Raw genomic sequence first — 25,104 nt, 5'->3', positions numbered from 1 at the left:
AATGAAGTGAGGTCGGATAGCAAAGCAAACACCCTCCACTAGCACATCCCCTGGGAACGCTGTATGTTGTGGGAAGCCCCATGTCCCTTGAAGCCAAGAACGTTCTCTCAGGATAGGCAACATGTGCTACTACCATCACTGCTTTTAATTTATCGCCGCCTGGAAAGCCTCCCTGAACGATTATGAAACCAAGCTCTGAGCCCCAAAATAAGCTCCCATCCCAACCAACCATGACTGAAAACGCTCCTCACATGGCAAACAGCTAGCCACTGAGGCTGCGACCAACAGCTCATGGGTAAGTGAGTTCACCCACACGCCTGGGTGAACCAGCGTGCTTGAGGCACGCAGCAGCGCTCAGCCGCTTCCAGAGGCATGAAGCAACACTCCGCATTGTATCCTTCCTTCCTCCGTGCTCACCCACCATTCATTGTATCTCGCCAGCTAATTATAGAGCTGACAAACACACCCAGCTGGGGACATTCAAGTTGTTGGGAGCAGCATCGTGGCAGGAACATCAATTCTTCTGGATAAGCAGAATTTCCTCAGCCGGGGTGGTCATTTAGGCTGCTAATTGCGTGAACTGCCTCAAAACCATGTTCTGCCGATGGAGCAAGACCTGAGATTCCCCAAGACAGGTCTGTGTTGCAGTCAGAGAGCTGGGGGAAGGCGCTGATTTCTCCAGAATACCGAGAAGTGGTTATTTCTGTTGTCTTAGGGGTAGGAGTGCAGCAGACCCCCCTTTCTGGGGCGACAGGGACAGTCTTTGGAAATCCTTGCTGGAGCCAGCAGCAGCCCCTCAGTTCAAAGCTCCTTTCTTTAGGCCTTGAATTGTCGGCCATAAAGTCTCTGAAGAGGTTTTGATAACTTGCCTATCTTTTAGATAAGCAAAGCTTTGGATGAATCCCACACGGTCCTCTATCTACCGCAAGTCCTCATTTGTTTTCCGCCGAGGCACTTGCTGGTTTTCCTCTCCAAGGTGTTGGATAGAAATGTCAAGAGGCTGAAGGGGTGGGACAATTTTTCTTTTTCTTTTCTAAGTGCTATGGGGCAAAGCAGTTGAGGGAAAACCTGAGTGATAACTGAGTGAGACAGGTTTTTCTCATGGGAGCTGTAGGTTTACCCCTTATGCGACGAAAAGGAAAGGCAGAGAGGAAAGACAGATGAAAGTTCGCCCTTTCAAATGGTTTAAGCTGGGGGAATTTTAAAACAGCAAATTCTGCGTATTTAAATCTGCAGGGACCAGACTGCATGATCTTCAACTAAGCAAATCTGCAATCCGAGTCTGGAACCAAGTAAATAAGCAGAGCCTAAAGAGAGACATTTCTGATTTCTGCGAGGCCTTTCTAGACAGCCTTGTGTCCAGGGAAAACTTGTAAAGGGGAAGAGAAAAGAAGCGAAGGAGAACAGCGACTGGAGAGAAGATTTCCTGAAATGGATCAGAAAGAAATAGCCATAGCCTCTCTCCCTGCAATGCCGCACACCCCAGGAGTTCCTCGCAGGCGGCCGCCAGCCCAGAGACAGCCAGTTATGCCCAGGTTATTTATTTTTCTCACTTTAGCAGTGTCACGTATTTAACGTTTTAAAAAATAGTATCTTCTTTTATCTGCGGCAGGATACAAAGCAAGAAGCAGCTTCCTAGAGCAGCCAGGCAGAAGGGAGCTGGCAACATGTGCTGGGTCAGGAGGGTAGGAAGATTAAAAGGAGATGGGATTTTGCTTTGTCCTTCACGGAAGACTTTATCCCCTCCAGATACACAACAGAAGCTTTCTCTCCCTTGGAGGTTGGCCGGCAATGGCCTTCCTGTCTCTCAAAGCTGCTCCTGGGTCATGCACAGGGCAAGCTGTGAGCAGCACAGCCCCGTCCTCTGCCCCGACTGCAAACCCTGCCGCCGGCCCCTGCTCCCCACGCAGCCCACCTGCCCGGGGCTGCACTGCCAGGCGCCGCAGGACGCGCGTCCCGGCTTCCTTGGGTGGCACTAGTCCCTGCGCCAGCCCTCGCTTCTCGCCCGCTGCAAGGGGACGCTGATCAATTAGCGCACAACGAATAATTAAGCTGATGAATGTCTCTTTTTCCCGCTTGCTGACTGCAGTTGCCTCGAATTTATGCCCAGAATATGACTGAATTTATTCGTTGCCGTCTGTAGCATTCAAAAGAGGTCTTTAATGATTTCTTTGAAGCTCTCTAGCCTGATTGTGAATAGTGCAGGGCAAATACTCATTATTTCCTATCTAAGCAGCAGCGCTGATTAGTCCGAGGTTGGTCAGATAAGTCACACCGCTCTGTTCCCCTCTCGCTGCAGAAATGCACAAGGTCATTTGCTGCTAACGCTCAAACGCAAAGGGAAAACATGGCCTAAACGAATGCTGCATGGAAGTCTCTTGTGCGTTTTCAGGGCAACAAAACGGGAGCGTGCAAAATCTTACATTAAGTAAGAGGGCTCAGAATTAAAGTGAATATGGGTTGAATAATTTTGCTTTCACACAGCCTGGTTCACAGCATTGTGTGCAGCTGAAAGTGCGTTTGGGAGGGTAGTGGGATTGCAGTGAAACTTAAGTCTTGACAGTTTGCGGACATTAAAGATCTGAAGCCAGCTCTTACTTGACTGTTAACTCCTGAATCTTCACATGATGCAATGTTAATCTTCAGCCCTTTCCTAAAATAATGTGCGGAGTTGCTATGTTCTGTTAAATGTGAACCATGTGTCACCTCAGCAATGGCTGCAATGGTGAAAAGATGATAAATCTAAAGCTTGTAAAATGTCCTGTGACATTTTGGGAGAAAAACAGGTGTTGCATAAATGTTAGACATTTATGGGTAAACTTGCAGGGGCTTTAAAAGACTGACACATCTGCCACATAGTATGTAACCCTGAAAGAAAAGGAGCAAAGCAGTCTCTTTCATGTGTCTCGCTCTTTCTACAACCGTATGAAAATACATCCTCATCTGGTATTGGAATTAACAGAGCTGGACTCACCCCTCCCTATGTCTCCTCCAGGTTTTTGGCTTTTACACCCAATGCGTATTTTAAAACTGTGCCTTTTTAAGTAGGTGGCAAACTGTGCTGGAAGGATTTGGTATGCGGAGTATTTTTATTCAGCTCCCTTTTCTCTCACCTTTCATTGTTTTTCCCTTTGGAATATCTCCTGTAACGCTCCACTCATAAACCTCTTCAAAGGGAGGGCTGTATTTGAACAGCCTTGCCTGAAATCTGGTCTCAGTCAAAGGCCTCAGACGGGAAAATAACTCGCAGAGCCGAGACCTGCGGCCCCACGGCTGCTGCCGCAGGTGTCGGCGGCCGCTTTGCAGGCAGAGAGGTGCTGCCTGCCGCCTCTTCGGCTTTGACGCCACGGCCCCGCCGGCTGGGTTATTATTCCCCTCTTTACCCTATAAATGTAATAAACTGGGACTTAGCATCTTGCTTTTGGCATGGAAGGCCCAAGGAGAAGGTGGTTTTTTCACTCCTCCTGAGCGCCTTGTTCAGCTCCTGGGATGTTGTTGGTGTTTTGGGAGAGAGAAGATTTTGGAAGCTGAACGCGTGCCAAGGAAGCGATGGGCTCTGTGGTTCAGCCCTCAAACCACGTGATCTCTAGGATGGGTGTTTCTAAAGTACAAACTAGTGCAAGTCTAATTCCCCCGGTCACAAAGGTACAGCTCCCAGTGAAGAGAGTGGAAGCAGACTTATCTCCAAAAAGCTACAAAACCTCCCCCTCCATGGGGGGAAATGCATCAGACGCGTGACCAGCTGCCTGTCTCTGAACCACTTGCCCTTTGCATCGGGCAGTTTTAGCACAGAAACGAGTAACCGACTGGGCCACAAAGTGCCTTCCCCCTCTTGGGTGGTCACCTCGTTTCTGGGTGGCAGTGAAGCAGCAGATATTTTGAGCGTGACTCGCCTGGCTGGTAAGTGCTCATGATTCTGTGGAGATCCCACTCTGTCTCAGCTCCCTGCCCAGCAATAAATTCTGCTCCCAAACCTTAATCCTATCCCTCTTCCCCTCAATTCGGCACTCACATCCCTTGTGTTTCAGTCCCGTCCCCACCCCAGCAATACGTTGTGCCCTTAGCTCCTGTCTTGATGGGCTGGTTTGGGTCGGTCCCCTCCCAGCCACCTCACTTCCATTCCTCTGGCACCTCTTGGGATTTTTCATCCTCTGCTCTCAAGCCTGGAGGCAGCGAGATAAAGTTTCCCAGGCAGGCTGTTGTAGGAGGAGAAGACCTAACCATGCTGAGCTACTGGGCACTTCCAGCTCTGCCCTCCCAGCTGGTGGGCCTATGAGGCCAGCGAGCAAGCTGTGCTTGCCCTTAGGCTGCTCCTCCCAAGGAGGTGAAAAATCAGCCAGAGATAGGAATCTCTTCTTGGAGAGGACACTGAAGACTAGCCGCTGCCTGTCACCCCGCTCGTCTCTGCAGTGGTCGTTTCAGCAGGGAGCCCCGTACGGGCTCTCCACACCCTACTCCACCCCTGGGGAACAGAGAAGCTCACCTGCCCGTGCTTCCCTCCCAGCACGTGGCTCGCAGGGCCACTCGCAAAAGAAACACAGCAATACAGGGGAAAATTTGTCCAAAAAAGCACATTTAGGAAAACTACCTCTTCCCCCACCTCTTCCCCAGAGGAGAAATGAACTCCTACCACTTGCCAAGACATGTCCACTTTCCTTCCCCAGTGTTCCCAGATGGGCCAGAGACAGCTCACAGTGCTGTACTGGTAAGAGATCTTTGGCTGAACCAAGGAAAAGAAGCCTCCAGCCAAAGCTGTCTTAGAAAGGACTGTTCCCTGCAGAGAGGTCTGCAGTCCCTCAGCTGTGGTAGAGAGGACCTTCTTCCTCAGATGGGTGAAATGGATGATGTCATATGCTGAGCCCAAGCTCAGCATATATTTATTATATTTATTATATATTTATTAATATATATCAGATACTTAACATAGCTGGATTTTCATTCTGATCTACACTCAAATCTTGAAGACAAGGTAAAAAATTTCACATGGCAGAGGCTAAAATTTTCCTTTCTTTTTTTGGGAAGCAAGTTCAAAATCTCTTCTGGTTAGAAATATATGAAATGTTGTACTGCTTCAAACCACAAGCTCCATCACTCCAGTCACTGTCTCTAACAGTGGCCAGGAATGGGTGTTAAAGAAGCATAAAAAAGGGGGATGTGTGGAAGGATCCTTCCCCAGGCTCAAGCAGTCAATGGTTTAGATATTGCTGAGGCAGAAACTGCATCCAGATCACAGTGTTTAACAGCCACTGATGGAGCTAATCTCCATGAATATGCTTATTCTCTTTTTGACTTCAAATGTATTTTTGTTCTTAATAATAGTCTGTGGCAATGCATCCTATCATTCAAATACACATTGTGCAAACAAGCACTTTCTTTCATTTGTTTGGATCCTGCTTCCAGGTAATTACCATTTCACCCCCTCATTGCTGTGTGATAAGAAACAGTGGATTTTATTTTCCCATGCATCCTCCTGCATTAAGTAACGTTTTTTCTAAATCTCTGCTACGAACCATGCCCATTGTCTATTTTGCAAGATTTGCAGGTCCTGGTCCATGTGGTCTCTGTTTGTGCAGGAGATATTTCACATCTCTACTCAGCCCTGCTGCCCTGCTCTACATCCTTCTCTGTCCCACTTTGTCCTTTTGGAGATGGGATGGCCAGCAGTGAGCCATGCGCACGTGGGTACACATGGATCAAAGTACAGACCTACAATGATGCTTTCGTTTTGCTCTCTGTTGTTTTCCTAATGACCCCTAACCTTTAGTTTCCCTTTTGAGCATTGAGGGTGGATATCAGCACGGGCAAATATACCCTTCTCAGCGTTTCTGTGTGAAGGTCTCCTGAGCAGTAGGTGCAGCTTTGCTGATGAACATGCCCCAGGGTTTTGAGGAGAGCCAGCCTTTGCCTATAGAGAAGCTAGGGTTTATTTACAATAAGAATGAATGAACGCCTCTGACTATTTAAGAACCTGCCTTGCACAGGTATAAGGCAGGTTATGATGGGAAATGCACATGCATATCAAGAGAGAACTTCAAAATGAACCAACAAGAACTCAGTGCCTATGGTGAGCTGATACCTGGACTGAAGGTCCTTCTGAGACCTTGGACCTCCCCTATTCTAGCAAAAATAAGATTTTTCCAGGCGCAAAGCAGCACTCACCAAGGAATTCCCAGTGAAAAGAGGAAGGGGCATCCCTACCTTTTTGGTCTTGACTGTTGAGGCACAGCAGTCCCCACCATCATAGTTGCAGAAGGCTCGGTTGTTGATGGAGTCACAGTAGTTGTCCCCCATGAAAGGCTGAAAAAGGAAAAAGCAGAAAAAGGCTGAGAGCGTGGACATGGATAAAACCGGTAACAATATGTCAGAAGGAAAACACGAAGACTTGAAGGAGCCATATAGTTTGTAACATTACCAACTGCCCTGAAAAGCAAGAGATAATTATTCCCCTCTCCCTTCAAAGCAGACAGAAAAAAAAGGACACTAGATGGAAGGGAAATGAGCCCTTGTTGGCTTTTCACATCCCACATAAGATGATGCTTCAGGAATATTAATTTGACTAGGCCCAGAGACAGAATCAAGGCATCTAAAATTGTGACACCTTTTGATAATTTTAAGCTAACCTTCCAAAACTATGTGTGATAAGAAGAAGGTTATGTATAGCAGCAAAACTGGCTTGCTTTTAATAGCTGTACTTTCCACCACAGTTCTCCTAACTCTGCAACAAGTGTCAGCAATGAGGGCACAAAACATATCACAAAGAGAAATGGAAGTGGTCTGAGCTTAGCACAGGGACCATGTGCTCTCGTTCTCCAACCTGCAGTGACTGCGTGTGACCTTGGCCATGACATGTAATCTTCCTCTGCTCTACAGCTCAGAGCTGGAATAATGGCATTTATTCAGAGGGACGTTGTGGAGAGCCATTAAGTAAAATTCATAAATCACCTTGAAAGAGAAAATGTGGTCACCAGCCTGTGCAATGTGATCACTAGTCTATGTGCTGCACAGGACCTGAATAATAATCATGATTCTGAAGAAAAGGCTTGAAGTCTGGTTTTTCATTACACGTTGGAGTCTTCTTGGTCAGTACAGAAGTCTTTCTTGGAAGTCAAAACTGTGCCTGATGCTAGAAAAGGCCCGTGCCAGGTATGAGAATCCCAGGCAGCAATGAAAGCTCAGAAAAATGGATGCTCAGCAGAGATCACAGTCATATCTCTGTAACACTTCTTACGTGCACAGGCTCATGGGGCCATTCCCACTTTATCTGCTCTTTGGAAAATTCATTTATTCTGCACTGAGAAAAACACACCAGGGACTTTCCTACCAGAAGGCACCATTGCACAGCGAGTGGGGAGGCCTGTGGAGGTTTCCTGGGAGGATTTTGCAGCAACTGCGGTACCAGAGTCTCCCTGGTGACAGATACCTGAAGAACCAGCCGTGAGAGCTCGCCGTGCTCTCCCCTGACAGAGCCATGGCCATGCTCATCAGTATCGAAACGGACCCTGTGGAGTGGTGCAGATGCAAGCTTTTACTGCTAGTGTTCTGCAAATTTAAATATTTCTGTCAGGGTATAGGAAATCCAGGCAATGACGGCAATATCGGACCACAGCAGGACTATCAGGAGGTGACTGACTCATTGCGTGTCACTTGTTTAGCTGCATGCAAATACAACAAATGCTGACAAGGAAATCAGAGTTACAGAGTGAGGCTCCTACCCCTGCAAACTGGCTTAACTCCCTGGACATCCACAGAGATTGACTTATTTATACAGGCAAAGACTTTGACTTGCAAACGCCCTTCCAATTTAATTAATATGCTAACAGTTAAAAGGGAATGATTTATAAGTAGATGGAGAGATATTTTTATGCCCACCTGGTCACATTCAAAAACATGAACTTTGCCCAACCTCCCAGGAAATTTTGTAGGCTTCTCCATGTTTCTCTTGTATTGCCTGGCTGTGCCTGCTTGTCAAGAAAGGGTTGACTTTAATTTTCCACACCTATGCCTGTACCCTACACCTATGAACACTGGAAAATCAGTAAAAGAAACTTGTGGAAGAATTTGCCTTTCACTCGCGCTGGCACAGAGTAGGCAAGTCAGTCTTTTGGAGAAGAATAGGACAAATAGCATCTATTCTGAGTTGGTACCAAAATCCTCATTTGGGAGACCTTGGAGGCCTGGCCGTGGAGGGTGAGGTCTCTATAGGTCTTCATGCATATCTTAGTGCTCCTATACTTTTGGAGGACTATACAGGTAGTCCAGAGGGACTAGTTTTCTACTGAAACACATATGTTAGCTGCCGAGAAGTACGGGGCTGACTCATAAACCTCTATTCCTGCCACTAGGGAGCGACAAAAAATCACATTGCAGCAGCAGTCTGGGTTACCACTGTGATCGCCAAGAGTCAAATAATGCCCCGCTTACAGCCTTCTATTCAGGGAACCCTCCCTAATGCTAAGGATATTAATACATTAGGGATTGTATCAGCTTAATGGCCCAGTATTATTGACCTGCTGGCTTATTAGTCTCTGTTTCCATAGTCATGAAGAAAGACTTGGTGAAGATGGCATTTCTTCTGAAATCTTAATGCCAGAGAACAAGCTCTGGCCCATTCATGGATCCTGGAAGCATCATGCTCTAAAAACGATGCTAGAGGCCATTATCAATTGTCTGGGCAAAGCCTTCCAAGATGATAGATTGCGATGCAGTGACACTGCTGAATGAATGATGAAAAGAAGAAAGTTCCTATTGATGCAGAGGGCTCTGGCAATTAACAGTGATGGAAGGGAAGAAAATGCTGAGAAAAAGCATGTCAGTAATAATGGCTTCTGGTAAATTATTACATCATTGCAAAGTTTGCCTCAGTAACAACTATCCTTAAACAGCAGGAGAATGGATACCCAATGGTGCATCAGCACCTGAATGGCATTTCTTAATGGTCGCTGGATGTTATTTTAGCTCTCTTTGGAGAATAGGGGCGCCTAGCCAGCCTGCATGAATGCAATGCGTGAGATGGCTTATGACATTCAAAGCACTGACAGCAGAATGCTTTTCATTTAGGGAACAACTAGACAGAAACTATTACATTGTTGGAGAGTTATTACCCTCTTGGGCCCAACATTTGTGTGCAAAGGAAACCTGTCTTTCACTTCAAGACAAATCACGTCGCACAGCAATGTGGTCTAGAGTTTCGTGTCAGATTTAGGAATTCTGTGCCATGTTCTGCCACTCCGGGTAAATAACTTCAATGGGCTTGTAAAACTGGGTTACTGGGTGCTGAGAGCACAGTCAGTGCTGTGGAAAGTCAGGAGATGTGGGGTCAAGACACAGCTCTTCCACTGCCCGTCCACGTAACCAAAGCAGCCATCTATCCTGTGACAGACGTAGCCTGTAAGCTACCCCGTTTCTAAAATGGGCATAAAGCTTCCCAGCCTTACACAGGTACCACAAGGATTGACTTCTTGACATGGGTGAGATACTCAAGGGCTGGTATGATGGAAACCTCATGAGTGCCATGACCCAGAGAGAGGTGCTCTAGCCCCGTTTAACCACTGGAAGCATCTTAAGACTTCTCAGACTTTTCAAAGACTGTTGCCAGCAGAAACAACATCCTTCAAAATAATTGCTTTTTTCAAATAACACACAAGACTGTAAAAATGTATCACGGATGAAATGTAACTGCATTTTTCTGATTTTTTTTTTTCCTGATTCAGACAGAGGTGCACAGTGGAGGGACGTGCGATTTACTCGCCGTCCAGCTGTGCTGTCCAGCCAGTAGTATCATTTCTGCCTTTGGCTTTGCTAAAGTTTATCTGCACGCACCAATGCCCAAAGCCTAGCTGTCCTTGGAGAGAATTGGTCCTCTAATAAGATATCAAAATCAAGGAAAAACAACTGAAGGTTTTTGCAACTTCCCAGAAATTCCCAGATCCTGGGAAATTCTGACGGCCTACCAATGTTGTTCAGCTACTTGATTGTTTAACTCCTGTGAAAGCCACCCAACCGTCGGCTCTAGGAAAACCACCAATTTCACCACTGAGTATCAGAACTGATGCAGGCGGTCACAGTCTGTTTGATAGGACAGTCAGGGCAAAAGCCTGTTTGCCCCACTTGAAAAACAGCATTTACGGCCCACGTGACTGCAGTGACTGTTACCACAACATTTAGGAGAGCAAGCACGGACCACCTGAACTAATGTGAAAGCTCACCTCGCAGCCTTTGACACAATGAATCAGGGAAGGGTGAGGGTACCACTTGAGTCCCGCCGTGCAGACAACGCTCTGGAGGGAAGAAGAAAAAAACCCAACAGGTTAAGACAAAGAAATCAGTGTACAGAAAGTCAGTGTGCTGGCTCCTATGGCTCTCCTGTACTTAACCAATGAAGTTCAGTTCCTAACACCTCTTGTGTTCTCAGGACCTGGCTGCCCTCCAGGTATTTACAAGAAGTGTTGGACTTGACACTTGCAATAACAGAACATTTGAGATTAAAATAATATTTAAGGTTCTCCTAAAATGTCATGTCCAATATTTCACTCATGGTGGGGGAACGTGGCAGGGAAAGGCAAAGGCACAGGTCCACTGTCTTGCTCTTGGGTAGCGGGGAGACATTTTAGGAATTAATCGAGGGATTTCTTTGATGCTGCAAAACATTGTTCTCTTTTGCTACCCATCGTACGTGTGCTTCTTGAAGATGCTAAAGGTGAACTTTCAGATACATTTTCACACCATCCTTGTCGTGGTTTAACCCCAGCCAGCAACTAAGCACCACGCAGCCGCTCGCTCAGTCCGCCCGCGGTGGGATAGGGGAGAGAATCGGAAAAGTAAAAGTGAGAAAACTCATGGGTTGAGATAAAGGCAGTTTAATAGGTAAAGCAAAAGCCTCGCACGCAAGCAAAGCAAAACAAGGAATTCGTCCACCACTTCCCATGGGCAGGCAGGTGTTCAGCCATCTCCAGGAAAGCATTGCATGTAATGGTTATTTAGGAAGACAAACGCCATCACTCCGAACGTCCCCCCCCTTCCTTTTTCCTCCCCCAGCTTTATATGCTGAGCATGACGTCCTATGGTATGGAACATCCCTTTGGTGGGTTGGGGTCAGCTGTCCCGGCTGTGTCCCCTCCCAGCTTCTCGTGCACCCCCAGCCTCCTCGCTGGTGGGGTGGGGTGAGGAGCAGAAAAGGCCTTCACTCTGTGTAAGCACTGCTCAGCAGTAACGAAAACATCCCTGTGTTATCAACACTGTTTTCAGCACAAATCCCAAACATAGCCCCATACCAGCTACTATGAAGAAAATTAACTCTGTCCCAGCCAAAACCAGCACAATCCTTAGATCTTAAATGGAAGCACCTCCCACTACATGCCTTCAGAATAACCCCCAGAAAGGACAACATCATTTGCTACATTATACGAGCTTTATAATAATTTCTGTATTTATAATAAATTCTGGAGTGCCTAGTTTTGGGCAAAAATGATGACCAGCCTACTCAATGATGACACACCCAGGGCAGCCATTGGTTGCCTGTAGACATGGAAATTTAGATTGTAAGAGTGGATGAAAACCTTTGCTAGTCAGTGGAGATGGTCTTTCAATACCACGGAGGTCTAGGAGACAGAACTACCATCCATTCACCAGGACATCAGGCACAATGTTCATTTTGGATTATCATCCATGGGTGAAACACTACCATGTCCAGTTGGGCAAGATGAACACACAGGCGCTCACCCAAAGACAGGGGTTGGGGTTGGATGGAGGCCTGGGGAAGGAAGGGATCAACATTTGGGAAGACCTGATGCACAAGCCACCCCTTCCCCTGTTTATTTGAGGGCTAATTTAATCCATCTGCAGGGGAACCTCTGCATGTTTTTACAGTTTCTGTCATTTGAGGCTTACCTGGCGTGTGCTAGCAAAAGGACTTTTATACTATCTGACTTGGGCTGTTTATCTTTCCGATGCTCTCGGATTTTCCACTATTAGTCAAGCCCGGCTTGCCCCACCTGCCTTGCAACAGGGCCCGTCTGTGTGAGCGGAGAAGCGGCTGGGCGGGGGGGGGACGACGTTGTTTATCCCCCGGGAAGGAGGCTGCAAGGTGCGGGGGCCCTGCGGTGTCAGACATTCCCCCAGCACGCTCTTGACAGACAGCTGGAGATTTCCAGGCTGTTGCCTGCCACAAATGGTGAGAGGTTTGGGTTTTTTTTTTTTCCCTCTTCTGTTTATTGCACTTCAGAGGGAAAAGAAAGGAAACTTTTCTAGGTTTCAAAATAAACAAGGCCAGTCAACAGACCAGGAGGGGGGAGAGTAAAGGAAGCAATTCAAGAGCATTTGAACCCAAGAATTACACCAAAGTAGAAAAACTCAGGCGTTTGCCTCCCGTATCCAAGGCCAGCCAGACAATAAGGAGAAGTGCACTTCCAAAGAGCATCTTGTGTTCCCCGGTAAGAAGCATCAATATTTACAAAACCTCTCGATATGTGTGAATGTGTGTGAGCTCGTGGAGCTAACAAAAGGAGCTGAATAGCCCTGAAACAGGCTCTTAAGAAAGGAGGTTTCCAAGTGAGAGCAATCCCTCACAGAAGATGCACTGACTACTTTCCTGACCCTCCACAGCACCCTCCCTTAGAGGAACAGATGGAAGGTGAAGTGTCTGCAAGGACGGTGCTCTCCTCGGAGCTCTCACTCAAGGTCATCCTCAGTCCCAAGCACAGCCTTGGGCTGGACACCCTCCAGGGAAAGGGAGTACAGCCCCGGGCCGCTCTCCATAGCGTAGGAAAGCCAGTTGACCTTGTGCTAGATTAATCACTGGGTCAGTGGGACATTCACATTGCCTGAGTGCTACCTGCCAACGGCTTAGTCCCAGTTACTTCGCCCTCTCCTTGGATGATACCTTGCTAGCGGAGACCATTACAGCTACTCCAGCTGAATTCAATCCTGCTAACATTCATGGAGCTGGAAGCAGAGTACACTCAGGGAAGGGCCCTCAGCCATGGTCCTGGCTCCTCTTGCTGGTTTTCCAAACCCTGAATTCCCACCACCCAGCCTGTTTGTACCCTCAGGCTGCTGCTGTGGTGTGTGTGGTGCAATGGGATAGGAGAGGGGGTGTGGGTAGAGGGAGAGACTGGGTTGCAAAATTGAGAAATTGGGGATGGTTCGGGTTGCTGGGTATCATTCCTGCCTCTTGCAGTGCAAACAGGCACATAGGTGCTATAGGGTGCTGCATGGGGCAACTGAGATAAACAAATGTATAAAAAGCAAGCAAGGAAGGGCACAGGCAGCACTACTGCAGGACGTGACCAGGATCCAATGGCATCAGCGCGCACAGAAAGGAAGGTGGACTCACAAGGCCAACAAAGGATGCAGTAAGAGGTGGATGGAAGGACCACATCCGACACGTGCCAGGCGGTGCACATGGGATAAAGCCCATCTGGCCGCTGCCTCTGCGAGCCCCATCCCTTCCCCGTGCTGCCACGTGCTCCAAGCCGCTGCGGTGACATATGCCGCCCTCATGGCCCCAGCTCCCCTCGTGCATCGGCTTCTGCAGCACAGCTGCCCTCCCGCGCGGGCCACGCCATGCAGCCGGGTGTATTGACTTTGGTCCTGTCCCCATCCCAGAAACGCCATCCAGCCACATCTGCGGTTTGGTGGCTGTGACTCCATCTGCTGTGAAGGCAGAGGAAGCCGGGATGCGCTCCCACAGTAGGTAACAAAGAGCCAAGAAAGCAAATCAAGCTGTCATTTTCTCCGTGTGAGGGAAGACCTAGTGCCTCCGGTCACGGCGCTTCCCTCCCATGGTGGGACTAACACAATGATGTCAACCATTTGCAGGCTGCGGAGGGGATTAGGTTTCCCCAGGAGAGGCTGGTGGAGGGCTCTCCTCCACCTTAGATGGGTCAAGTGTCCCCCAGGGCTAAAGCCCAGGGACTGGCATCTACTGGTCTCAGCTAACTCTCTCCTCAGGCATTAAAAGAACATGACAATTAACTGCGGGCTTAATGTGGCAGTGGTGAGAGGATCGCCGGCTGCTGCCAAGAGAGGGGAGACACGGTGCTTTGCGGCTGTCTCCTCCTGTAGCTACAGACGGGGTGGGAACTCCTGCCTTCCTGGGCGCTGAGCCGCCACGCTGCAGTAAGTCATTTCACCGCTCCGTGCCTCAGTTTCCCTGCCTGCAAAATGAACCCAATGCTCACAGAAAAGGGAGAGGGGAAGGAAGGAAGGAGGAAAACTGCAAAACTTAAATGAATAGGGGAGTATTTAAGGAGAATTCCCATTAATGACTTCCGGACATCCAAAATCCCAGGGCTTGCAGTGCATAGGGGAAAACACATCGCCAGTAGTAGGCAGCGTCCCCGGCGTGCGGAGGGGCCGTGGCCACGTTCAGCCCAGCTGGTAGGCAGTCGGGGCATGTTGACCCTTCCAAGGCTATCCCAGGCATACACGTGCTTGCACAGTATTTGGCCTGTTCCTGCTCAGCACAAAGGCAAGGACTCAAATTCAGACAACCTAAGAAATTAAGTGTCTGTCCTGTTTCTCTGCAGTCAATGGGAAAGAGCTGTCAAGCTGTCTTTCTGAGATATTTCACTTTTTTCTCTCCACTGCCTGCATAGTCAGTCTTGGCAGCTCTATCTATAGGTGTCTTCAACAGCTCGCTGCCCCTTGCACACGCACGGTAAATGGGAAATTGCGGGAACAGCAATGGTTGCTCCAAACACGGCCTGCTGCAGTACAACAGACACACAGAAGATTTTCAGTGATTTTTTTTTTTTTCCTGCTGAAAATACTGATTTGGAAGATGCTGCCAGCTTACATGGATTTCGGCGAACTGTTTCAGACCCAACAAAGCAACTCAGCCTAAAGCAATTCTGAAAAACACAGTAATATTTAGACATTTTTTGTAATGAAATATCTGCTGTTGTTGTTCCTTTAAGGGCACATTTAATTTCTAAGGTTTTTTTCATTTTCATTAAACAAAAAGTTTAAAAAAATCCTTGGAAATGAAATTCTACATTATGTTCAAACCGATATGGTTTTTTTCTCCCATTTTTTGGTTCACCAAAAATCATAACAACAACAAAGTCACTTTGATTAGGAGAAAACATTTTTTTTTTAAATTCAACAGAACTTCCAGCGAACCGAAAAATCAAGTGATTTGCACAGCTCTGCTCTAAACAACCCCCAGAGGAGGGATGGTTCCCTCTTCCCACTTTGCTTCCATAACAGCTGTTGCTTGAGCAGCTACACACAAATATGGGTTTTTTTCTTGCCGGCTCTCCCTGTGTTTTATCTGTGCCTGTCCTCTCAAAGGTAAGCTCCAGAGATCGGTCCTGCCTTTATCTGCTTCTCATACTGCACTCATTTGTACATTACTTGTGCCTGAAATTAAGTAACTAAAAGTGTTTCCTTTGCGTCATTCAAGTACTTTGAGATCCACAAAGACTTGCCGTGTAAATGCAACCAGCTGCTCGCTTTACTCGTATGGCACAACAGCAAGCTGTCACTGACCATAAACAGACACATATTATTAATGATATATAACACATTGCCATGGGGACCTTCCCCTAAGGCATCCCAGTTCCGTCTCTCCAGGGTCTCTCTGGTCCCACCCGCAGCAGCATTTCCCCCAGTGGCACCCCATGAGGCACCGCTCCCTGTGGGTGACATCCCCTTATCTGGAGAGTTGAATAAGATTGATGTTTTACAGCTACCAAAAAACCCCCCTCCAGCATGTCAGCACCATCCCGCTCGTCTCCGAAAGGCTCCCCTCCATCTCGCAACCCAAGTTTTCAAGCCCAAATCTCACCCTCTAGTTACAAAGTGTTTGTGGGGTCCAACTTGTATCTGCTCACAGCCTAAAGCTCTTGCAAGATCCTCACCATCAGGGCAAAAAAGGTCTTATTTACCACTGTACTCTTGGGAACCGTGATTTCTCCGCCATCCCTCACTCCCCTCATCTCCCCCTTTACTACTGTATGTTTTCCCTGCTGCCTAATGAGCCCTCCAGAGACCTGCAGGTATAACTCGTTACAGCTCCCTCTGCGTACCCGCATCAATAAACGAAGGAGCACAGCAGAGAACGGGAGGGAAGCTGTCACTTTATTTCACCATGAATTACAAAACCACTTTAAAGTCTAGCACTCGGGAAAGGGCCAGTGAGAAATTGCCCCTAATACAGAGATAGGGGTTTTCTTTATGTTTCATGCCAGAAACTTGGCAAAGCCTAGGCTTAGGCAGTAATATAATCTCAGCGTCCGGAGTGAATGGGAAGCTGGGAAGGACACTGCAAGCTTGTCGTATCCTCTGGACTTAGGCTCCCCACCCCTTTCCAGGATTTATTCTATTGCTCTGTGTGAAATAGGGAAGTATAAAGTGGTGGAGATTTTTGGAATGGCTCGCTATCCACAGCCAAGGCCAGATTTCAAAAATCCCAAACCCTGGGTACATATTTAGGCATGTAAAGAAGCAAATAGACTGTCAAAGCTGCTTGTTCTCCTCCTAAAAGGAGTTCAAGTGTGTAAAACGGACTCCTGCAAAGTCAGGGCCAAGTATGTAAAAGCCAACAGTGTTTGCTCCAGCACCACCAGCAACCTGCACCCTGGGTGACACGTGATGTGCCAGCGTCTTCCGACACACACTTGAGCGTGTCCAGATAAATGTCTATACCTACAGAAATACTGCGTAGGCACAAGCGCCCAGCTAGCACATTTCTAGGCAGGAGGGCACATTTGTGTAAATGGCATGAGGGTTTTCAGAAAGAGGTAGATGAGTGTGTCTCCCACTGGTATCCAAATGTCTCCCACTGGTATCCAAGTGTAGGCATGAAACCATGCAGCTATTTGCTGCAAGTGCATGTGTGTGTAGGGGTGAGCGTGTGTGCAAGGCGCTGTACGTGGGTGTGCACGTCCCCATCAGGGCAGACCGATGCTGGCGTGCGCTGGAGGACGCACAGGACGGAGTGCCGTGAGCGGTTAATGCTGCCTGTGCGTTTGCAGCAGGCAGGAGGAAGAAGTGGTGACCTCTGGAAGGGGTTGTGCTGAGCAGGCATCTCTCGCATGCGGGCGAAGGGGCGGGGGAAGGACTCAGCCAGTTCTGCTGGTTCGGGAAATGAAATACCCTCTGTATCAGCTGCTTTTGTCATCCAAAAGCAGTGCAGAAAAATCCAGCCCTGCCACCCAAAGAATGCAAAATACCAAACAGGAGAAAGAAAATAAAACCTGGCCAGTGCCCTTTCTCTCACTGACCATCACATCTTCCTGTGTATTGAATCATGCTTCCAGATCAGCCCCACTGTAGATGCTGGGCGGATCTGAGCACGCTGATTTGGGGCCTTTACCTTGAACTGACTTTCACTGGGAAATCGCAGAGAGAAAGCAACGTGGAGAGAAAGCCACCACGTTACCAGAACAACATGCAAAGACACAACAAAAATCAGGCATTCTCTTCTAAAGGGCAGAATTCCCCATGTATTCCCCTCATTGAATGAACCACAGGTAACGCTGTTCACTCACTGCACATAAACATGCAACAAGGGATATAGTTAGTGAAATCGTCAGGCACTGACCTTCACTCTCTGAGGGTTCATCCAGTGCTGGATGTCTTGCACAGTCTCGTTCACGCGCAGGAGGATGGGCTCGTGACTGTGATCCAGACATGAAGTGGTACACTCCGTGCCTGCACGAAACACAGAGAGGATAAAGCTAAAGGATAAAGCAAGCAGCTTCTGACCCTTTCAGCATCCTTCCAGCTGAAGGACAGGATTAGGTCTCATTTTTCCTAAATTGCAATTAGCAGTCAACCATAACTATCACATATCTTCTAGCCACACATGAAATGCTGAGTACAACCCTGCATCTCGGCAGGAGATCGTGGGGGTGGCAGATATTCCAGGGCCTTTTTGTATGAGCTGCATATCTAGGTATTTCTCTGGCCATTAACTCCAAGAAGGGGGTCAGGTTTTGCGCTTTCAGATCATCAAGAAAATGTGAAGGTTTTCCATTTCAACTGCTCTTTCAAGCAATGGGACTGATTAAACAGAGGCTGTCAAACTCATCTCACCTATGACATGACAAAAACCTACCGTTTGATCTGTCAAATTTACAGACCTTCAATAATAATCTTTCGGAGGGTGACCAAGCCTAATGATATTGCAGACGAGCTATCACCTAAGTCCCACAGTCGATAAGAAGTACGCAGAGAGGTAATGATGGCTTTGTTCACACATAAACCTGCTTTTTCTCTGATTAACTGTCATGCCCAGTGGGAATCCTGTCCTTTCTTTATTAAAACATGCTGTGATACTCTGCAGCAATATCCCAGAGCCCTGTGGTGACACAACCGTAAGCCCTAGTGTGTTGGACCATTACCATTTCCCCCCTGGAAAATCACTCCTGAATGGCACAGCTGCTGCAAACATGTCATTAGGATTTCTGCACTCCAGTCAGCGCTGGGGGAGGAATTAATCTCCGCACTGGTTTGGAGAGCTGAACCTTTGGCTCAACACACACCTCAGCCTGGAAGGGCAGATTAGGTGTCTGAGGAATTACCGAAGGTGTGTGGGATTCATAGTGACCAGGACTGGATGCTATTATTTTCCCCACCTGCTTCTGCCTTCTCATGTACTCCCACGTGGAGGAGTCAGCGGGAGCAGAGCAGACCTGGGCTGTTGAGCCAGCAAGACAGGGAGCGCTTGGGGTTTGATTTGCTTTCCCAGCGCACGTGGCAGTGCCTCCACGGACCTGCTGGATGAGGCCCATTGACACCAGCCCCATTGCGAGTGAGTGGCAGGAGAGCACCTTCTCGGAAGGACATCGATCAGGCTTCCAAAAACACAAAGAAGAGAAGAAAACCCCAACAACCTGATCCCGAAAGGTGGTGCTGGGTGAGCCTAACAAAGTGTGTGGTATGTCTCCATCTGCTGAGGATAATAGCCAACGGCCGCTGTGCCCTCGCCGAGCTCTTCCTCCCTCTCCAGTGAGAGCCACACTCTCATGGAGGATCTGGCCCATGAGTTCCTCGCCTCCACAAGGGCTATGTGGTCCCATCCCAGGATCAGGCCCACCGGACCTTGCGTCTGGGATCGGCACCCGCTGACAGCCGCCCTGGCAGGGCTGGGAGAGGACCGAGGGCTGGCAGGCGCCCACTGCGTGGGCAGCTGCAGACCCTCCTGCTTCCAGCACTGCGATGCTCCCCTCCGAGCCAGGAATTGCTATTTCTCTCCTTGCAAAAACCTGGCCGGCCCCAGGAGGTAACCTCACCTCAAGGGTAAAACGCCTCGCCACATTAAGAGTCGCCACAGCCTGCTCGCCGCTCGCTCTCACACGCTCCGCCACAGTATTCACACTTACGGAAAGGAGCGGGTTGGAATTGTTTTGATATATGATCTGTAATTGGCATCATTACAGAGCGGTGATCTCATCCAGGTCGTGTTCTCCTCCCTGGGGAGGGAACACAAGGAGGCTCGTGGTCCCTCGCACGGCTGCGATATAATGAGGGAGCCGCGCAACGAGGAAATTTCTCCAAGTTCAAAGGGACAGGCGGAGGGAGGAGGGGGCTGGCAGGGGCTGGGAGCGGGGCTGCAGGAAGGGGCCTCGCAGGTCTGTGCGGGCTGCAGCCAGTGCAGCTCCTGTTGCAGCACTTACAGCAGGGAGACCTCAAAAACAGGGGCTGAAAATACAACATAGTGTGTGCAATTCAGTGTGTAGTCTATCCCTCCCTCTGCCTGGGCGACACAAAGTAAAGCTGAGTGCAAGAAGTCATCACCCCTTGCAGAATGACCAGACACCCCAGAAGGAAGGGGAAAAACATACCCTTACAACAGCTCCTAAACAACTGTCATACCAACGGGGATGCTCAGCTGGTCCCATCTTCTTTCTGGAGAGACCTGAATTATCCTGGTGCTGCGCTTCCCGGCCAGCCCTTTCAGCCTCTGGGGCGTGCGTGTGTGCATGTGGTTGAAGGAGGGGGACATTACAAAAGTGTAAGAGCAAATGCAGGTACAATCTCTCTCTGTATTTTGGGGACTGGATGTGTCTCTGGTGTAGTCTGGCATGCTGGCTGCCCATTGACACCAGCTGGCCAAGAAGGGACACGATGAAACTGGAAGCGCTGCAAGGAGCAGGCAATCAGAGCATGTTACATGATGCCTGGCCTCTCAAAGCTTCATGTTTCCTAAAAGCAGTTCCCTGAAAAGCCTCCCATAGCAGCCTCTCACTCAGGCAAACAGGTCCACAGGAGAAGGTGACTTCAAGGACTGCAGGCTCCTTCCTTCCTCCCTTTCGTTCCCATCCTCTTCCTTGTCTCCTGTCCCACTGCTCCCCGCTCCCGTCCGAGCTGCATCCCCCCGTGGCAGACGGCCGGGGCTGATGCTCACAAACCTATGCCGTAGCCGCCGGCGCACTGCAGCTTCAGGTGGCTGTTGAGCTGCGTGGGCAGCACGCACTGGCCCTGCATTTCCCTGCAGAGATGAAAGGAGCCGCTCCAGGTGCCATCCTTCCGGCAGTGAATCACGTTGCTTCCACGGCCCTGGGAATGAGAGAAGGAGATAACGAGGATGGGCACAAAAACAACAGCAAGGACAGGCTGAGAAGTGAGAAGCGGGCAGAGCTGAGCTGGGAGCAAAGTTCTGCTGGAGCTGGAAGAGCCCCTGGTTGGGACTGCCAGCCCTGGGGGGCAAGAATGAGTTTTCTTCTAAAGGATAAAAAAAAAGAAACCTGCATTGCACACAAACACACACACATGCCTCTTCTGTGAAATGCAATGGCTTGACAAGGCCCTTGCCAGGTCTCTACCTTAAAACAGACCCACTCCAGTTGCGATAAAGGTGCATTCACCCCATTTGCCTTCTTTCTTGTTGTTGAGAGGTTTGTGTTGAATGCAGACAACCTTTTCCCTCTTCCCATTTTCTAACTAGTTGCATCATCTTTGTCTCAAAGAAGAAAGAATCCCCAATGGCCATCTGAAGGAGGAAGGAAAGCGGGACACAAGCAAGGATGCTTAGCAGGGCAGAACGTGCTCTTTAGAGCTTGGCTGCCTTGAGTGACAGCAAGTGAAGAGGCTGAGACAGACACGCACAGAGGCAGGTGGAAAGGAGAAAAAAATTGTCTGGTGTGGGAATGGGCAAGGAATAGAATATGACATTTCTCTTATAGAAAAGATTCTCTGTATGATACTGAAGAATGAATACCAAAGTCCGAGGGGAAATATCATGCCCTTTAGAAAGAACAAAGGAGTGCACAGGCAATCTTTTGTCAGATCTATCCTCATGGCATTGGGGATTTCTGCGCAAGCTGTTCTGCAGGATCTGCAAGCCTAACTGCCATGGGGTAATGTGGGACATTCAACAGGAGGATGTCTGGTGTGGCTGGGCTCCAAACCTCCCGCGGGGGCCTTGCTGAGTGGGAGAAGCATGCAGGGTCTCTGCTTCTCCTCGCCCATTTTACATGCCAGGCATTTTGCCTGCAATCTACCCACCCTGCTCTTGGAGATTGCGCTGGATATCTTTGGGGATTCTTTAGTGTGCTGTCTATGCTGGGATCCCAGCAGGGATATTGAACTTTTCTTAGGAGCTCTTCCCCACGACCCACACTCATTGTTGCACAGGGATCTGCACAAGCCCCTGGTACCGGCGTGGAAGATTGCGCAGCCTTCAGTGTTAGTCTTGTCCTTAATATCCTAATGCTTTTTTCGCTCAGCTTTGTTGATGAACGCAATGTTTAGTGAGATGCAAAGTGGTCTTATCGGCAGACTACTGCGTGGGACCTGCTTCCCCTTCTCTAGACATCTGGCCATTACCAGAAGTAATAAGAAAATCATATGAAAGGACCAGATGGACTCAGGGTGTGATCCAGCTTGGTGACTCTCACCTAAGGGCCAGTTTGGCAGAGACTGATTAATTTAGATCTGACTGTTCATATGATTTGTGCATAATATCCAGAAATGGAAGACCCTTGCTCTGGGTGCCAGAGGAGGTACCTGCTTAAATGACCATTACACTCCTGGTGATTAAGAGATGCCATATGTACAGCTGAGTAATGATCTTTCAGCGTGGTGACAAATTCAGGAAGAGATCACTAAGTGATAATTGAGCACAATTTGCTGTTTTAGCAAGTGTGGTGCACTTCCATTGCAATTTGCATGCCAGGGTTCAAGCATGATTTTTAAAGGTGAGCCATGAAACCTGATTTATGTTCCTGGAGCTGGCTGTGCTCAAGGGTACTATTGTATAGTTTCTGCAACATACTCAGAGATCCCAGGATATCCATTGCTATAGTAACATACTGTCCATCATTCCCTGACCTGCAAAATCTCTTGTGAAAATCCCTGCTGGGTTTCTTGCTTGGATGCAACGTGCATTATCACCTTATATAGCTGAGAGAGACTTAGTGGGGTTTAATCCTTAAATAATTAACACCTCTCAAGTGGTGCTGGCTTGTGCCAGGAGTCCTCCCTCTTTTTCTGTAGTCTATTTTCTGGGATATCTGGAAATACCTTTCTCTGCAAATCCCTTTCTCAAGATGTTATCTGCTCCTTTGCTCAAGGTGCTTTCGCAGCTGAACAGTCACTACACTCTTCCTTACAGCGAATAGAGACATAGCTGTATCTCTCACTTTCCAGAGCTCACTTCATTATTGCTGTAACCCTGACTCCACTGCCCGCTCCTCTTCACGTCCGGCTCATTTAAAAGCAAACACAAACCCGTTATACCAGTTGTCATGACCCTGGTGGCCGCGGTTTCCCTGCGCTGGCAGCAATGGTACACGTCTTCAGCCACGCTGACCAGTCTGAGCAAGTGGTAGATGCACAAAGCCACAGATGCCGTATCCCAGAGCTGCCACCCAAACTGCACCCACGCGTGCAACTTCTCATTTCACAAGGCTCATAACCTCACGTAAGTCTTACACAAGGAAACCTTTTCCAGGTGCCCTGATGCAAAACCCCAGGGCTCTGCCTGTTGTCCCCCGTGAGGAGGGCAGGCCAACCTGGCAGGGAATGGGGGCAGCAATTGGTTTTTAACATTTGGAGCAGGTATCAGAGGTGTCTTTCAGATCACCGGCCCTAGGGCAGGGTTGGTCTCTTTTTAGTATGTCCTCAGAATATGGAATGATATTAAAAGGCCTTTGACAGAGCACTCGCTGCTTCCTGCAGTGCGTGTAGTAGCAGCAGCTTTTACATCCCCGCTTTCTCTTCCCAAGTGTATTAAGCAGCAGCAGCACTTCTGGGAGGAGTTACTTATCTCACAAACTGTAATTACCTCTGGTGAGGAAAACTAAGCCTTTCAAACAAGATACTAAAGGCCAGACCTTCTCGTATCAGTGAACACAGCTCCTAGGAAGTCAAAGGCAACACGCTGATTTATGCCAGATGAGGATCTGACCCCTGATGCCAAATGACACCTTCACAGCCAGAAAAACATGAAGGTTTAGAGACAGTTCACCTGAATAGTTGTAATTCCTACAAAGTCAAATTATCATATGGCACATATCCATATAATGATAATGAGAAAAAGAATTGGAGAGAAAAGCAAGGTAAAATGGAATGAACAAACAGGACAAGTGCAGGTAACTCATATCCTACTTACTTTCATTCATTACTCCTTATTTTCTAGCTAGATCATAGAGTCACTGAGGCAGATTTTTCAGCCCCTTATTGTCTGGAAACAGTAAGTCACTCACTGCTAGTCCTCTACGGTAATAGTTAATACCATTACTACTATCATAAAAATAGTATTCTACTATCATAAAAACAGTATTTCCAGGCTCTTCGCAGTAGCTCTCTCCCTCTACTTTCATTATGTATTGCCCGTCTCCGTTTCTCTGTCTCTGGTCTCAGAAGAGCTCAATGGCACTTGGCCCCTCCAAATCAGGGTCCTTAGGGAACACATGATAAAACCACGCTTGTATGGGCTGAGATAATTTGGATAAGAGAGACTCACCGACTGATTGTCATCATCTTCACACTTGATCCGGCACTCGCTGTTGAACTGGAAGCCATTGGAGCACTGGTAGAGCCCGTGAAACTTGGAAGGCGGAGGGTCGCAGGTAACGGGCACGCAAGCGCCAGGCAGCCACGTGCCGTCTTGCGTGCACTGGATCTTAAAGGCTCGCCTTTTTGTGCAGAAAAAAACAAGACCATTTAGTGAACGGCTGAGTCAGCTAAGAGCATCTAAAGCCTCTGAGCTCTGCTAGCAGGTTGCAGGGGATGGGTGTGCTTGAGCTTTTAACACTTAGGGAACAAGTCGTGAATCTACATCATGAGGTCTCTGAGCAAAAATAACAATTATTTGCAAAGCCAACATTGAGCTGCCCAGCCTAAACTCCTCTTTTGGCCTTGGACACGTCTCCCAAAAACTCCACTTCCCAGGCTTGTGGGCTGTGGTTGGTTTGAAGTGGGTTTGTGCAGAGTCAGAAGTATATGATAGCACTAACCCTTTCCTGCAGAGTTTCAAAGGGGACACCCCAGGCTGCATATCAAAGGGGTATTTCTAAGGTAAGGTCTGTTTTTTCAGCACTGGTTAGGATTTTCAAAGAAGCCTAAGTGAGCTAGGTGCCTAAATCCCCTTGAAACTGCACAATTATCTGCATGAAGGAATTGCTCAGTGATATTCCCTACAGGACATATAGTCTGTTATAAACAGCCCATCCCTTTCCCAAAATCATTTTAACTCCTGGCTTTCTGAATCGTGCTGACTGCATGGCATTACTCTTTCACGTACTTTCTTGCTTTTCTGGAGGATCCAGGGACGTGGTAACCTGGTTTGCATTTGTACTTGCAAAACGAGCCCACTTTGTGTTTATCTTCTCGGCAGCGAGTGGTCTGGAGATCTGCATTAGGGACGATGGAGGGTGCTCGACACATCAGCTCACACAGGGCCTCTGGAAAGGACCACAGCCCATCCTCCATGCAGGTCAAGTTGCTGTTGTTTCCTGAGAAGAACAGTGAGCAAAGCTAACAACGTTCAGCAGAGGTATTTTTTTCAAAATGTCATTACACCCATAATACATCAAAAATCACCTCAGTTGGTTTGACAAATTCAACTGTGCATGTCCTATGCATTTTCTCTTTCTAGATGATGGCATTAAATCATTAAGGACTCTGTTTTCAGATGACAGGCAGACTGCTTAT

The 25,104-nt window shown here is 48.2% G+C and overlaps 1 protein-coding gene across 1 annotated transcript in view; it reads right to left on the bottom strand.

The window, feature by feature from the left end:
* The window catches only part of PAPPA (pappalysin 1), a 183,625-nt gene that overhangs the window by 9,765 nt on the left and 148,756 nt on the right, over positions 1 to 25,104 (bottom strand). Inside the window, exons 16-21 of the mRNA XM_050908005.1 lie at positions 24,695 to 24,905; positions 23,915 to 24,086; positions 20,358 to 20,505; positions 17,546 to 17,655; positions 10,206 to 10,277; positions 6,199 to 6,297 (exon numbers count right to left, since the gene is read on the bottom strand). Coding sequence (XP_050763962.1) covers positions 6,199 to 6,297; positions 10,206 to 10,277; positions 17,546 to 17,655; positions 20,358 to 20,505; positions 23,915 to 24,086; positions 24,695 to 24,905 — 812 coding nt within the window. The remainder of the gene's footprint in view (positions 1 to 6,198; positions 6,298 to 10,205; positions 10,278 to 17,545; positions 17,656 to 20,357; positions 20,506 to 23,914; positions 24,087 to 24,694; positions 24,906 to 25,104) is intronic.

The sequence above is a fragment of the Gymnogyps californianus genome, chromosome 18 (assembly GCF_018139145.2).
Source record: "Gymnogyps californianus isolate 813 chromosome 18, ASM1813914v2, whole genome shotgun sequence".
Lineage (NCBI taxonomy): Eukaryota > Metazoa > Chordata > Aves > Accipitriformes > Cathartidae > Gymnogyps > Gymnogyps californianus.
Note: the sequence above shows the minus strand (reverse complement) of the source record. Positions and strands in the feature narration are given on the sequence as shown.